The following is a 16,533-nucleotide window of genomic DNA, read 5'->3' as shown; positions in this document are numbered from 1 at the left end:
GCTTAGGGAGGAGAGGTCTTCAATTTTGTTTCGGTCGTCATCTGGGATCACGTGAATTTTCAAAAGAGGGCTCATATTAAAGCTTGGAAAGTGCTTGGCTAGATTTATATGAGTAACTATGTAACGAAAAGTTAGAATCTCAAAGCACTTCAAGAAGTATGGGTAGAGGAATAGAAATGATTGTTAAACTCAGCAGCCATCTGTTAAGAACATATAAGGATAAGGAATATCTTTTTTAAAAAAAGTGAAACCAATTCATCAAAAGTGCAGAACGTCCATGTCTTCACCAAAATTTGTGAATCATTATACACATTGCTGGCTAAATTTGAAGCAGATTTGTGAAAATATAAAGTGGACTTTGAGTGGCTCTGCTTGGGATTTTTTCAGATTTTGCCGAGATGTATGGGGAAAAAAAAAAGATATATTTTTCCTGCAGATTTCAGATAAACTATGGATTTTGTTAACTTTGAATCAGATTGAAATCTGTCAGGTCCAGTTGCATTCCAATTAATTTACACCTCCTTATATACAAAGATGTATTGAAGAATTTTAGATAATGAAAAGATTTTAGATTTCAGCAAGTCTGCTGATCCAATAGATACAGTCACACAGTTGATTTAGGTTGATAAAAGACCAATGTCTACTGAGTTGAGGCTTCTGATTGCCAGCAATTCTCTCATCAAGGTGAACAAAGGGAAGGCAGATATTTATCTAATGAAAAATGCCCTACATTGAATTACATTGTATTTTGAACAGACACTGGTGCAAACTGACATATGTCAGCAGTTGCTATCCTGAAAAAATGATATATATTTGAGGGCCCTTTACAAAAGGTTTTCCACAAGTTAAAAGTTTTTTACCGGTGTAAATTGGTTATCTGAAAACTGCCCATCCTATATGGGGATAAAAGTATGAGCAGAGATTCACAACTTGTGTACTTTTATACATGCTGGAGTGGAGACATTCTTGGGGAGGGGGTTAAGTTGGGTGATAAAAACTACCTGCAAGGTTTTAGACGGAAACAGTCTCTGAAGAAAAAGCAGGTGCAATTCTCTATGGGTATTTCTTCTTTGGGGAAATGTTCAGAGTATGCGTGTACTTTTAATTTTGAAAATCGGTGCAAAGATCTGCAGGAGTAGGTGCCATGTTTATGTTGAAAACGCACATGTGCAGATTGCATTTTTACATCTTTGCATGCACTTTTTTTTTTTTTAGCACAAATCTACTCACAGAAAAAGCAGCTGTTAAGTGACCACGCATACGTCATACTCATGTCAAAACTGGTAGAACATTTCTCCTTAAAAACCCCCAAAACACAAAGAAACCCTCTTCACTGTTGCCTCATCACTTACAAAATCCCCAGATGTGAATGACTTACCCATTTCAAGATATTCATAAAATAGCCCTAGTTTGCCAATGGGTTGCAGATGGTAGTCCTGTTCCCACCGTGGAATATTACTTTCTGATCCAGAAGATACACGACATCTTCCAATCAGATTCTTAATCCAGCTATCAAAAAAAAAAAAAAAGAGAATAGCAGCATTAAGATCATCACTCAGAACTCTGCACAGTACTCTGCAGGTACATGCTTGTTCTCTCTATATATAGGACCAGAAGAAATAAAAAGTGATCTTAGAATTGGAATACAGATCATAGCTGAATACAGCCCTTAGGCAAAAGTTTTGCTCTCTTTTTTTAAGCCCAAAGACAGAGTTCTTGCTCTTGACAATAAATAATACCCTCACAGTGGCAGAGGTATGCTGGAAGAGCTGATTATGACTACAGCAAAGTTGACATGCCTATTGACTAAAGACTTATTTTTGTATAGATATTTACATATGTGCATACTGTCATTGTTTTGCCTGCCATGCAGCCTCACCGTACCATGCTTCTGCCTGCAATGACACTTCCTTACCAGCAGAGTCCTCCAGTGGGCTCTGCATCTAGCCATCTGAACCACCTCCTCACTGACCATCTAACTCAGCAATCCTTACACTATTTAACTCAGCCTTGCCAGTACCTAGATGCCTCTTCATAGAGTCACCCTTGGCTTCCTACCTGGCCGCTCTTACCTTGCTCCACGCCTTGTGACCTCTGGGCCTTGTCTTACCTTATACTTTGTCTTGCAGTCTATCTAGGCCACTCCTTGGCTTGTGGCTTTTGGGCCTTCTGTTATCTTGTGTCTTGTCTTATGACCTATCTAGGCCTCTCCTTGCCTTATCTCTACACCAGCTGCACTGGAGTTTGGCCAGCCAAGCAGTCATTGCATTGGGAATAAAGTTTATACATCTAAGTAAGGAAGAGAGTCCAGGAGTATTCTTTACCTTGCTAAAAGATTTGGGAAAAGTCTAACAGGGAATTGAGTGCAGTAAACCATACACAAAGCAGAGGTTCCAGTGTATGCAGAGATCCGGTATTCATTGTCACCCAGGGAAAGTGGACCCACACCTGTGTTCAATCACACCTGGTACTACATCCCCTTACTAGTTCATGATGCCCTCCAGATAAAAAGCGCAACTAGGCAGCTTCCTACTCAGAGTAATGGGAAATCTAGCTCTGCCTCTCTTACAGATACCCCTTGAGCTGATATTGTATGGGGCATAAAGTGGATGTAATATCTGATATTGATAGTGTCTCAGTTAAATTGATTTTGTTAACCATTCTTGTTAAAAAAGCAGATTAAAAGATAGGGAGTGGTTATATTTCTTATATTTCCTCTGATTATTATGTGACATGTGATTGATCTATTCAGAGGGACTGCACATATATTGTTTTCTACCTCCCTGTGATGCAGGCAACCTTAGCATCTCTTACTCGCCACAGCACTCTCCAGTAAGATACCAGCGCTCCTGCTCCAATGTGGCCCATTCTGGTGACATGAACTCACAACCAAACATGTTCCAACACTGCAGCCTGCTTCTACACGTGTATGAATGTTCAAGATATCTGCCTATTATAATAAATCACAGTTTTCATCTGTTTGAGAACTGCGAGAGACTGCAGTACTAGAAGCGGGCGCAAGATGTAAGTATAGTCCAGGGGTGGCCAACTCTGGTCCTCGAGAGCCACATACAGGCTGGGTTTTCAGGATAACTAGCATGTCCTCTGCTGGGCGGGGTGGGAGCAAATTTATAGTAAGCTTACTCCTTTAACTTTACCACTGGGAGCCCGGCCCAAATAGAGACGTCCGGTTACAAAGTTTTCCTTTAAAATTGCTTCGAAGGGTTCACGATACCTCAGAGCAAACCTTGCAGCAGTTGGAGGAAGAGAATTCTGGATTTCTAAGGGTTCCATGCAGTGCTTATGAGTGCAAGCGATGTCAGACAAAATATAATTAATTAAAAAGGCATTCTACCTACATCAGTAAAGAGGAAAGGGATGAATCCCAAGCGTTTCTGGACAGGTGTAGCAGAAAGATAAGGAATCTCAGTTTTTATCTGTCTGGGAAATGTGAGAGGCTGTAGTACCAGAAGCAGGCACAAAGAGTGAGTATAGTCCAGAGGTGGCCAACTCTGATCCTTGAGAGCCACATATAGGCCAGGTTTTCAGGATATCCACATTGAATATGCATGAGATAGATTTGCATAGACATTCATTGTGGATATCCCTGAAAACCAGGAGGAGGAATAGCCTAGTGGTTAGAGCAGTGGACTATGAACCAGGAGACTAGGGTTTGAATCCCACTGTTGCTTTTTGTGACCTTGGGCAAGTCACTTTACCCTCTATTGCCTCAGGTACAAAACTTAGATTGTAAGCCCTCTGGGGATAGGAAAATACCTACAGTTCCTGAATGTAAACTGGTGTGATATTGAGATCAAATGTTGGTATATAAAATAAATAAAACCTGGCCTTTTTGTGGCTCTCAAGTACTGGGTTGGACACCCCTGTAGTCTACTAGATGCTGCAGTACCAACAGTGGCCACAAAGTGACAGTGTTTCCCAGACAGACACCAACTATCAGACTAGTCAAAACCAGCAAAAGATTTGTGGTCAAGTGAGTATTTCTCTTGAAATGTCCACCAAGTGTTTTAGTAATATAGCGAAATGAACATTTCACACATATATTAGTAGCTCAGTACACTTACGGCAGAAAGATTTCTTGGATGTTATTCCAGATGGCTTTACCTCCCATTATTATTGTCAGCTGAGTAGTAAGCTCCAAGAGACAACCACCAGGCTCACACTGATTATATGGACAAATGTAAAGAATACAGAAATAAATACTGTGTGATCATATTTCTTCTGTCTACAACTGTAATTTTAAATGGTTCAGTTATTTTAAGGTTTTAAAATTAAAGCTCTGAAAATAATATTGAACAACCTTAAATTCTTTTTGGCCCTCTTGAGGAAAAGGTATCACTAAAAGCCATAAAAACAATTGTCATAAAAAGAGGTATCTGACAGATAATGATCTTAAAAAAAGGAAGATATTTGGTGTATATTCTGGATATGCAGGGGGTGCTGCAGGTGGCCTAGAGGTCAGAATAATGAACAGGGGACCAGGAGACCTGCTTCTGCCATTAATGATCACTCTGACCTAGGGCAATTCACTTTGGTGCATATTTACCAAGGTGCATGTTATGCATTATCGGTAATGAACACACAAGCATTATTAATAATGCTAAAATAATTGGCTTAAAGTGATCAAAATATGCAAATACTAGCAGTCCATTAATATTAAATAGCTTACCACAAATAGCTTTAAGCATAGAGTAGCTGAAGACTTCTAGTTTTCAGAAGTGGGGGGAGAGCCATGAGAGGATCTTTCAGCTAAAGCAGCTTCATTGTATTTTATTGAGCTTATCTATTTTATGGCAATGTATTTAAATTTTGATATTTTTTTCAGTATTGATTTTTATTGTTTTTTGTTTTATTACAACTCACTCTTGTTTGAAAAAGATGGTCTATAAATATAAGTGGAAATTTTTCTAAGTATAAAATGTGGATGAATCAAGCCCTAAGATTTGTTCTTTGCCTAGCACGATTCTGATACATGTGGATGATAAATACATAAATAAACGTTAAAACGTGATACTCTTAAAAAGAAAGCATTCTATACTACTATTTATACCTCTTCATTTCTGTATCTTCCTGGCCAATAAACTGGATCTCCAGGATAACCTACAAATTTTCCCTTAAAGAATGCAATATAGAAACAAGAAGAATAATAGTTGACAAACTGGAATAAGAACATTTTCGTGGTCAGACTATTCTCATAATCCGTTTGTGTTCTTGGTAATTCTGCAATGGAAAACAAAGGAAATGTATTTGGTGAATTCCCTAGGAAATGCATATTTGGTAACAATCAAAACAAATACCATTCTTTCCATATTAGGACTCTAAATACAAAACATTAAGGGCCAGATTTTCAAAGGATTGCGCATGTAAATCTGGCGGGTTTACGAGCACCGGGCCTATTTTAAAAAGCCCCAGTCCGGAGGCAGGGCGTGGGCATGGCCAGAGGCCTCCACACGGCTGCTGGGCCGGGGATCGCGCACTGGCAGTCGGCCGGCGTGCACAACTTACTTCAGCCCCAGGGCTGAAGTAAGTTTTGAAACAAAAAAAAGAAAAAGGGAAAGGGCGGGGAAGGTAGGGGAAGGGAAGGTGGGGTGGGGGTAGGGTAAGGGGGAAGGCAGTGCATCTTGGCGCGCGCAAAGTGCACAATTGGGCACCCCCTTTCGCGCGCTGACCCCCAATTTTATAACTTGCGCGTGCCTGTGCGTGCACAGGATAGTGCGCACACATGTACACCATGCACACTCCTTTTAAAATGTACCCTTAAATGTAGGTAATCAGGGTGGCAAGAGCAGAAATATTTACCTATCATTAAAATCATCCATTGTACCTGAAGACTGGAGGGTAGCCAATGTAACCCCAATATTTAAAAAAGGCTCCAGGGGCGATCCGGGTAATTATAGACCAGTGAGCCTGACTTCAGTGCCGGGAAAAATAGTGGAAACTATTCTCAAGATCAAAATTGTAGAGCATATAGAAAGACATGATTTAATGGGACACAGTCAACATGGATTTACCCAAGGGAAGTCTTGCCTAACAAATCTGCTTCATTTTTTTGAAGGGGTTAATAAACATGTGGATAAAGGTGAACCGGTAGATGTAGTGTATTTGGATTTTCAGAAGGCGTTTGACAAAGTCCCTCATGAGAGGCTTCTACGAAAACTAAAAAGTCATGGGATAGGAGGCGATGTCCTTTCGTGGATTACAAACTGGTTAAAAGACAAGAAACAGAGAGTAGGATTAAATGGTCAATATTCTCAGTGGAAAAGGGTAAACAGTGGAGTACCTCAGGGATCTGTATTGGGACCAGTGCTTTTCAATATATATATAAATGATCTGGAAAGGAATGCGACGAGTGAGGTTATCAAATTTGCGGATGATACAAAATTATTCAGAGTAGTTAAATCACAGGCAGACTGTGATACATTACAAGAGGACCTTGCAAGACTGGAAGATTGGGCATCCAAATGGCAGATGAAATTTAATGTGGACAAGTGCAAGGTGTTGCACATATGGAAAAATAACCCTTGCTGTAGTTACACGATGTTAGGTTCCATATTAGGAGCTACCACCCAGGAAAAAGATCTAGGCATCATAGTGGATAATACTTTAAAATCGTCGGCTCAGTGTGCTGCAGCAGTCAAAAAAGCAAATAGAATGTTAGGAATTATTAGGAAGGGAATGGTTACTAGAACGGAAAATGTCATAATGCCTCTGTATCGCTCCATGGTGAGACCGCACCTTGAATACTGTGTACAATTCTGGTCGCCGCATCTCAAAAAAGATATAGTTGCGATGGAGAAGGTACAGAGAAGGGCAACCAAAATGATAAAGGGGATGGAACAGCTCCCCTATGAGGAAAGGCTGAAGAGGTTAGGGCTGTTCAGCTTGGAGAAGAGACGGCTGAGGGGGGATATGATAGAGGTCTTTAAGATCATGAGAGGTCTTGAACGAGTAGATGTGACTCGGTTATTTACACTTTCGAATAATAGAAGGACTAGGGGGCATTCCATGAAGTTAGCAAGTAACACATTTAAGACTAATCGGAAAAAATTCTTTTTCACTCAACGCACAATAAAGCTCTGGAATTTGTTGCCAGAGAAGGTAGTTAGTGCAGTTAGTGTAGCTGGGTTCAAAAAAGGTTTGGATAAGTTCTTGGAGGAGAAGTCCATTAATGGCTATTAATCAATTATAGTTAGGGAATAGCCACTGCTATTAATTGCATCAGTAGCATGGGTTCTTCTTAGTGTTTGGGTAATTGCCAGGTTCTTGTGGCCTGGTTTTTGGCCTCTGTTGGAAACAGGATGCTGGGCTTGATGGACCCTTGGTCTGTCCCAGCATGGCAATTTCTTATGTTCTTATTCATCATGAAGAACCAGTAAAGTTTGAGAGTTGTCTTGTGGTTTATGCGCTTTCAGGTCAATTTTGAAAAAGCCACTGAGCAGCAAAGATATCTGTTTACTTTCAACACACCCTGCCCACCACTAAAGATTAAAGGAGGATGCCCATGGCATCTGGCGAGACCCAACTGACCAGCTCCTGATCAGAGGGCTCGCAGGCCATTGCCTATATTAGGCAGGGGAGGAGAGAGGTAAAACAGCAAACAACGGTGGCATGGGAGAAGGGTGAGGGCCTTGGACATCAGCTTTAGACCACAGAAGGAAAGAAAGGAGGTCTGATGGGGTGAAAGAGAGAAAAAGAGGTCTGTACAGGCACAATTCCCCATGTCCACCTGCTATCTCCAGCAACTGAGCTGGTATCTTCAAAAAAATCATCACTGGGTGGTTTGGAAGAATTGTTTTTCTAATATGCACGTGCTTCTTGGTAGTCAGGCAGGATGAGCCCCATGGGAGACATATTTGTAGCTCTGCCTTTGAGATTAGAGGAAGAATGAAAGAATAGGCCCATGAAGGATAAGAAGCACATGCTTTTTGAATCTTCTATTACCAAAAGCTGCGAATTATGCTGCTTCAAAAGCAGGGCCTTTCTGTGTGTATAAAAAAACCAGAGGAGTCTCAAAATCATGGCAGTGTGGTTTTAAAGTGTTACAAAATCCTTGTGGAGTGAAGGGTGGGTGGGAGGGAAGAGCCCAGGGAAAAAATAATTTCAAAAGTTCTGTAACAATGATTCTGTCCGACTTATATAATGGCTTTCTTCTGCATACTCAACAAGCCACAGTGCTACAAACAATGTCAAAATAAAATATTCCATTAACAGAATGAATTGCCATTGAACTTTAAATACAGTGCTAGCATGCAAAGAAAAAGTGTACTTTGTATGAGAACATTTGCAGCTGGCACTACAGTGCATGGTGGAAATGAATACGGCGTCTTTAACTAGTTCTGGTTTTGATCACTGCTGAAGAGTCTGTTTGTTTCTTAAACTGAACTAAAATGTTTATAGCTTCAAACTCCTACATATAAAAGCCACAAACTGAAGGAGGAACTCTGTTCAAAAGCTGAGATTTGCATTAAATCATAAAGGACTTTCAGGCTATCATTCAAACATTCATTAACTCTTATGAATATTTTTTTAGAAGAGTAATGCTGCTTTCCTCATTCACCACCACAGATTTTTAACTGTTGTGTGATTTCATGGCTAGGCTTAATTCTTGAATGCTACTAGCAAAACTCCCAGCAAGGTAGTACCAGTTGAATCCAGCTCATTTATCATAGAAGGGCTGTCGCAAATAGGGGCAGATTTTAAAAGCCCTGTGCGCCGGCACGCCTATGTTGCATAGGCCGCCAGCGCGCGCAAAGCCCAGGGACACCCGTAAGCTGGGGGCGGCGCGGCATGCGGGGGCGTTCTGGGGCGGGGCTGTGGGTGTGGTGCTGGCCCGGGGGCGTTACGGGGGCGTGACCGAGGCTTCCGAACCAGCCCCTGGGCCGGGGAATGGTACGCCGGCAGCCCGCCATTGTGCGCAAGTTACGCCTGCCTCGGGCAGGCATAACTTTCTGCACAAAGGTAGGGGGGATTTAGTTAGGGCTGGGGGGTGGGTTAGGTAGGGGAAGGGTGGGGAAGGTGGGGGGGGGGCCCCAGAAAAAAAGTTCCCTCCGAGGCCGCTCTGATTTCGGAGCGGCCTCGGAGGGGAGGGAGGCAGGCTGCTCGGCTCGGCGCGTGCAGGTTGCACAATTGTGCACCCCCCTGCGCGCGCTGACACTGGATTTTATAACATGTGCGTGGCAGCACACGCATGTTATAAAATCGGGTATAGATTTGTTCGTGCCGGGTTGCGCGAACAAATCTACGCCCGCGCATAACTTTAAAAATCTACCCCACTGTGCACCAGCAGGGCAACTGCCCAGGGCAGCAAGCCCCGGGGGAGCACACTACGCTTTTGAGTCAGTTAGCGGGTTTGCGAGTATGCAAGTCCAGAAGTGAAGGGTGCGCTGAAAGCAACCCTTGCCCTGGGTGCTATTTTGTCCAGCAACTGCCCTGCAGACCAGTGCATCCTATTCTAGTCTTTGCACCTTCTATAAAGTGACAAAATCAAGATGAATTGGGCTATGCTTTCGCAAGGATTTGCAAAGTCACTTATTATTATTATTAATGATTAGATTAGGCAGATACTACAAAATGATTTTCACACTTGTGACTTTATATTTGAACCCATGCTTTCTGAAATGTTAAGATCTATTCTGTTTAGTCCCTTCTAAAATGTGATATTGATAACTCACAAAATAATCTTACCAAAATCAGTAATCATGATTGCTACTCGTTCGTACACCATATTCAGAATCATGATAATTACAAAGCTAATGAAAGAAGCAGAGACTGAAGTGGCTGTTTGTGGAGTCAAGTACTTCTGGATTGCTTCGGTTCCATTCACATGCCGTGGCAAATTTGCAGAAAATACAAAGAACACTGAAAGTCGATAGACGATAATTCCAACTACCGAGGCAATAATCAATAGAATCTGAAAAATATGATCAAAATAGCTGGATCTGTAAATATACATCTGCATGGATTAGGTTATTTCTTAATTGCAACAGTAGTAACTTGCATAATGACTTTCATCCAAAAGAGAATTCAGATTGCTTTATGATTTAATATTTCAGAATCCTACATTTACCTCTGGAATGGAAAGTCTTCCAAGACAGCACATAAGTGTTACCCAAATGGCATGCAGGCTTTCAGATGGGTGAGGGGGAAAAGAGCAATGTTGGTGTTAATGAATTAAAATTGGTTAAACAGAGTCAAGAGGGGAGGGGAATTAAACCTATAGGGCCAAACCATCTTGAACAAAGTAGTATGAAGGGCCTTAAACAACACAAAATTACAGTCAGCAGTGCCTGTCTGAAAAGGTGGCAAGTTTTGGGGGGAGTAAAAATCCAAAAACAGCAAACATGAACAAAGCTCAAGCCATCATGTTCTTCACTGAGCTAAAGGCAAAGATGTTATGAGAGAAGAAAGGCTAATGCCTTATAGTTTCTAGGATATTTTCCTTTATTTTTTCTGGCTTTTACTTGTTTTTGTAAAAATAGTATAGTAACTTTTAAAGGATTAGGGTTTATAAATATATATTGTATTTTTTTTCCTTCTATTACTCTACTTTGTTTCTTATTTTTGTTTTATTTTTATTTTATTTTATATCTAGTCCTCACTGTTTTTCGTTAAAACATTTTTATTTTAGTTATCTATTTTGGATTTCTTTTATAATATAACTTTGTAAACCGTTTTGGTCAAATTTTGTTTGTAAAGACGGTATAGAAATATTTTTAAATAAATAAATAAATAATGCTGAAGATATCAATTTTAACAATGAAAACATAATTGCCGCTAAATACCACAATAAAAAGATATTTCTATTTTCTAATCCCCATTTAATGGCAACCAAACCAACATTAGCAATGCACCAAATAGGCAACACTGGACCAAGATGTTCACAGAGGTTAGGAAACAAGTTAACCGTTCTAGTCAAAAAGAGGAATGAAAAACAATTTTTGAAACATACTTAGGCTCTAAGGGGCGGATTTTCAGAGCCCTGCTCGGTAAATCCGCCCAAAACCGGGCGGATTTACGTGAGCAGGGCCCTGCGCGCCGGGAAGCCTATTTTACATAGGCCTCCCGGCGCGCGCAGAGCCCCGGGACTCGCGTAAGTCCCGGGGTTCTCCGAGGGGGGCGTGTCGGGGGCGTGTCGGGGGGGCGGGCCCGGTCGTCGCGGCGTTTCGGGGGCGTGTTGGCAGCGTTTTGGGTGGCTACGGCCCGGGGCGGTCCGGGGGCGTGGCCGCACCCTCCGTACCCGCCCCCAGGTCGTGGCCCGGCGTGCAGGAGGCCCGCTCACGCGCGGGGATTTACGCCTCCCTCTGGGAGGCGTAAATCCCCCGACAAAGGTAAGGGGGGGTTTTAGACAGGGCCGGGTGGGTGGGTTAGGTAGGGGAAGGGAGGGGAAGGTGAGGGGAGGGCAAAGGAAAGTTCCCTCCGAGGCCGCTCCGATTTCGGAGCGGCCTTGGAGGGAACGGGGGTAGGCTGCGCGGCTCGGCGCGCGCCGGCTATACAAAATCCATAGCCTTGCGCGCGCCGATCCAGGTTTTTAGTAGATACGCGCGGCTCCGCGCGTATCTACTAAAATCCAGCGTACTTTTGTTTGCGCCTGGAGCGCAAACAAAAGTAGGCTATTCGCGCGCCTTTTAAAATCTGCCCCTAAGTATGGATGTAGGTTCCAGCCCTTTAAAAAACTAAAGAATTAAGTGATGTTTTGCTGAGCTTTATTGCCACCCTTAGGGGAGAACTTTCAAAGCTGTGCGCGTGTGCCCATATACACATGTATATGGATGCGCATGAAGTTGGTACGATATTTTATAACCTGCACAGAAACAATATGCGCAGGTTATACAATATGAGTACATATGTGCATAAACAGGCTCGTGTATGGATAAACCACGTGCAGCGCAAATTTAGACTTATCCGAATAACTAGCGGCATTCACCTAATTTGTGCGCATTTTATTATTTTACCTTACTGCTAACATAAAATATACAGCTTATAAAATTGTACTTGTAAATAAAATGATACCTGTATAAAAGGACAAGATTTATCACATTCACCAAATAGTATTGATCATAAAACTATGTAACCGAATCTAGAATGTATGTTCCTATACATTTATCATCATTATTTTATGTGCCTTCCTGTAAACCGTTGTGATGGTATTTAACTTAACGATGGTCTAGAAAAGATTTTAAATAAATAAATAAATTCATTTGGATAAGTTCCGATTTATCTGGCTAAGTAGCAGCAAAGCTGGCTAAGTCAGAACAGCTCTACTTGTCCATCTAAGTAGCACTTTTCAGTGTAAAAGAGCTACATATCTACTAAATCAGATAGCTGGAGAAGTAGCACTTTTAAACTTATCTGGCTATTTAACTTAGTCAGGTAGGTAGTGTTTTAAGACTTCTAAGCAGAGCATTTTTTTAGACTTATCTGGCTAAGTCCGAAAAGTGCTATTTAGATGGACAAGTAGCACTTTTCTGACTTGGGGCCAGATTCATTAAGGCTTTTCTCCCATTTTGTGTCTATAGGAAAATACCTTATGAGCCGATTTTCAAAGGAGCATGCGCGCGTCCAGGAGCGCACGGTTCCTGGCGCGCGCACGTGGACGCGGCTATTTTATAAACACGTATGTCGGTGCACACATTATAAAATATGATATCCGCGCACACGTGTGGTGGATTTTAACATCCATGTGCGGGCGGATGGCCTCCTCCGTGTGCAGCGGGTGGGGGGGGGGGTGGGGGATTTTAAAAGCCCATGCACGGCGACGTAATCGGGCATCCCCCAGTTACCTCCCAGTCATCTCCAATTAAGGAGTGGACTAGGAGGGAATTTTCATATGTCTAACCCCCACTCTTCCTAATTCTGCCTCTCTCCTTCCCCACCCCTACCCGTTACATTTAAAAAACATTTTTTACCTTGCTGCTCCTCTGGAGCCGCAGTAGATTCTGCACACCAGCCGGCTGCAGGTGTGCGCTTCCCTGGGACAGCGCTGAATGGCTCTATCGCGGCCCGCCCCCTCCCCAGTCCGCCTCTTCTGAGAGGCCTGGCACTTGTTCGTGTAGCAGTGGTTACGCACGTGGCTTACCCTTTTTGTAGGGGTCCTGGAAAGAGAAAAGGGCAGGAAGAATGCCCACTTGTGCCTGCTCTGCCAGTGTCCATTCAAAAATGATTCCGGTCAGCCCTGTGACTGTTGCCATAATGACATCAAAATGGTGCCAGTTTCATTGCTGGCCAGTGCCATTTTGTTGTACAGCTGTACAAACATACAACCATCAGTGAAAATGGTACTGGCCAGCAATGAAACTGGCACCATTTTGATGTCACTATGGTGCCGATCTCAGGGCCTCAGCACCAATTTTTAAAACATTACTGGTGGGGCAGGAGCAAGTGGGCATCGCTCCTTCCCCTTTTTGTATTCAGGGCCCCAACAGAAGTGGTAAGTGGAGACTGAGGATGTCCTTGGCTCTGGCAGATTTGTTTTGGGGGTTTGGAGAGGTCCAACTGGGTTAGGCTTGGGCTCAGAAGATGCACTGAGTACATGGGAGGCGAATAAAACAAAAAATGTCCCTTTTCAGTTCAGATATGCAATTTGTTTTTAAACGAATGCACATCCCTAGTTATTTTATTTCGCTTGAAGCAATCCAGCACTGCCATTTATTATTTCTGTCACTCATAAAAAGAGGCATTTACACTAAGCTAGTACCTATAGGGGCTACCTGCATAGCTTTCATTTTCAGGTTCTAAACTGTGAGCTTGAATATGTGAATCAAAATAATTTTACCCAGAAAAGGACAGCACTGGTACAGAGCGCCATCCGGAAGCATTTTCCACAAGTTGTGTAAGGAATATGTTCTTCTTGCTGTAAGTAAAACAAGGCGATTATGACTCTTTTTTTCAGTCAGACAGATGTACCATTGTAATTTTTCACTTATGTTTGTAACTTTAACAATATGTTTCCTTCAAGTCTTTTCAGTGGTTGATGTCAATTTTGCTTCCCTTGTTTCTAAAGTCTATGACAAAATGTTGTGGGATGACATCTTCCCCAAAATACAATGTCGTACATTATCTTTGACTTTCCCCTTGTATTATGGGTGGAGAAGGAATGTAGGTTTGCAGACAAAGGCCATAATGACCTATTAAAAGAAAGACCACAATATGCGGGTGGAAAACGGAAATACATTTCTTACAAGACTACAGGGATCTACTGACAGTCGAACCACAGGATGGGTGGAGTATGAAAGCAGCCTACCACAGTGACCTGCTAACATTAAAAGTCGTATGCATTTAAAACTGACAAAATAAATGTGGACACATCAAATTAGCTGCATTAGATGGCAAGGGTTATCACTGCCTCCTTTGTCATTATAAGCAGTAGTAGTGGATTTCTATTCCAAATTTATGCAAACCTATTTTATTCATAAGAGCAGCAGGAAAATAGCAGGGATCATGATTTGAAATGTATGGCACTGTATGTGATTACCATTACAAAGGAGCATAATTCATCATCTGGCTTAAACCAGTAAAAAATGTTAATTACAAGGGAATTTCTAATAGAGAGCTTATAAGATATGATGTTGAAGCAGTATATTACTTTGAACCCAGGGGGCAATTTTCAAAAGATTTTACCTGGGCAAAATGAGGAGCTGAAAATGTCCTTCCCCTCTGCGGGTAAAAGTACCCTCATTGTTTCATAGCACAGATACTGTTACCCATAATGCAAAGCAATAGGGGGAGGATGGAGCCAAAATCCCTGCGCTTGGCTTATGTCCTAGACTTTGCATTTACATAGTCTGCGGGTACTGAAGTACCCCTGGTGCTGCCTGGCCCCATATTCTCAAAAGGAAACACCCCACGGAGTTTCCCTTTGAAAATGTGCTTGCAGGCCTATGAGGGGGATTGTATGCTCCTTATGGGGTTGGAAAACTACCCTTCTCCCCCAGTCAATACCAAAATATTTCCATGGACATCTGATGGAGGAGAACAAGAACTCGTGAATAGCCACTGGGAAATCTAGGTATTACTACAAAGTGCATTAAGAGGATCAAATGCCAGCATCAAGCAGTGTTCCAATGGCTTGAGAATCCTTTCAAACAAAATAAAATATTATATTTATTTCAGGATAATTACTCATTTGCTCAGCTTTTCACTTACAATCTTTGTTTTCTTTATGGCCAAACCAGAACATGGGCTACAGAAACCAATACCTAAGCATTCGGGGTTATGTGGTCCTTTCCCATGGGTTTTTATCACATATTAAATAAACTTTCATCCCCATAACTGAAGTTATTTTGCATTTTCATGCAAATATACAGGGGGTCTCTAAGGACATGCTGAGAATTATAATGCTAAATTAAGTGAATGGATGGGCCATACAGTGTTAGGCACCCCAACCGGGTGAGGCCACGACTGGTTCCCCTCACCTTGGTGGGCAGGAGGCCCGTTGCTGTTTCCCCCTTCGCTGCTCCCAGCCGCCGCTGTGGTCTGCTCTCGTGGCGTTCCCCGACACCGTTGACACAGATGCTCTCCGCAGGCTCCTCTGCACGCGTGCACTGTGTGCCAGGATTTAAAGGGCCAGCGGCGGGAAAGTTCCCCACGGCCAGGGAAGATGACGTCAGGCAAGGCAGGTATAAATACCCTGCCTTGTCACCTACTCCTTGCTTCAGCAACGGGTCCTGCTCATTTTGAGTGTGAGTTGTCTGCGTTCCGGATCCCTGCCTTGTCTTCTGTGCTCCTGATTCCTGCTCCGGCTCCAGCTCCAGTTCCTGACTCCGGTACTCCTGATCCTCTGCTCCATTCCTTCCCTGCTTCTCTGCTCCCTCGGACTGCTCACCTGGTTCTGACTCTGCTTGTTTCTGGACTCCGCCAGACCGCTGCCTGCCCTGACTTTCTGCCTGACTCACTGATTCTGCTTGACTGCTGCCTGCCCCGACCCTGGGTACGTCCGACATTGCGTCTATCTCCCACTGTCTTCCAGTTCGTCAGCTTGAGAGACCCGCGCCTAAGTCCTGCCAGTCCTGGTACCCAAGGGCTCAACTTGCGGGGAACGAGGGCTGGTATAGGTGAAGGTCCAGTTGGGTCTTCTCTTCCTGAACTGCCTCCTGATGACGAGGACCGACAGGGGCCTTCCCCTGGCAGTAGCATCAACCTCGTCTCAGCTCAAGGGTCCACCTTCCAACATAGTCTTTTTCTGCTATCAGTTCCCGGTCATAATTCCTTTCATACCCACTGATTGTACGCTGTGTGGTTCCTATAAATGCACAAACAATTGTGTCTTCTAGGGAGTGTCAGTTGTGTCTGTCTCCTAATTATGGCTTTCACCTGTGTTATGTCTTCTTCCTTTCAGTTCTGATTGCACTCGCCATTCCCTCACTTTTAAAATTTCTTCCTTCTTGAATCTCTGCATCCTCCATCCTCAGGGAAGGTAATTTTCAAAGATATTTCTACAGGTAAAGTGATGCTTTAGAAAATCGTGCAACTGATATGTAAAATTCCACGCACACACACCCTGCATAAGAGGGAGAT

At 42.9% G+C, this 16,533-nt stretch overlaps 1 protein-coding gene across 4 annotated transcripts in view; it reads right to left on the bottom strand.

The window, feature by feature from the left end:
* The window catches only part of ANO6 (anoctamin 6), a 220,623-nt gene that overhangs the window by 61,170 nt on the left and 142,920 nt on the right, over positions 1-16,533 (bottom strand). For 3 of the 4 annotated variants that reach the window (XM_029615973.1, XM_029615975.1, XM_029615977.1), the window contains 5 exons: positions 13,793-13,870; positions 9,706-9,931; positions 5,072-5,241; positions 4,086-4,183; positions 1,379-1,509 (listed from right to left, as the gene is read on the bottom strand). In XM_029615973.1, the coding sequence (XP_029471833.1) occupies positions 1,379-1,509; positions 4,086-4,183; positions 5,072-5,241; positions 9,706-9,931; positions 13,793-13,870 (703 nt within the window). The remainder of the gene's footprint in view (positions 1-1,378; positions 1,510-4,085; positions 4,184-5,071; positions 5,242-9,705; positions 9,932-13,792; positions 13,871-16,533) is intronic. The other variant, XM_029615974.1, reaches the window with a different exon arrangement.

The sequence above is a fragment of the Rhinatrema bivittatum genome, chromosome 9 (genome assembly GCF_901001135.1).
Source record: "Rhinatrema bivittatum chromosome 9, aRhiBiv1.1, whole genome shotgun sequence".
NCBI classification, from domain to species: Eukaryota; Metazoa; Chordata; class Amphibia; order Gymnophiona; family Rhinatrematidae; genus Rhinatrema; species Rhinatrema bivittatum.
The sequence above is the reverse complement of the archived record's forward strand: the minus strand, read 5'-3'. Positions and strand labels throughout refer to the sequence as shown.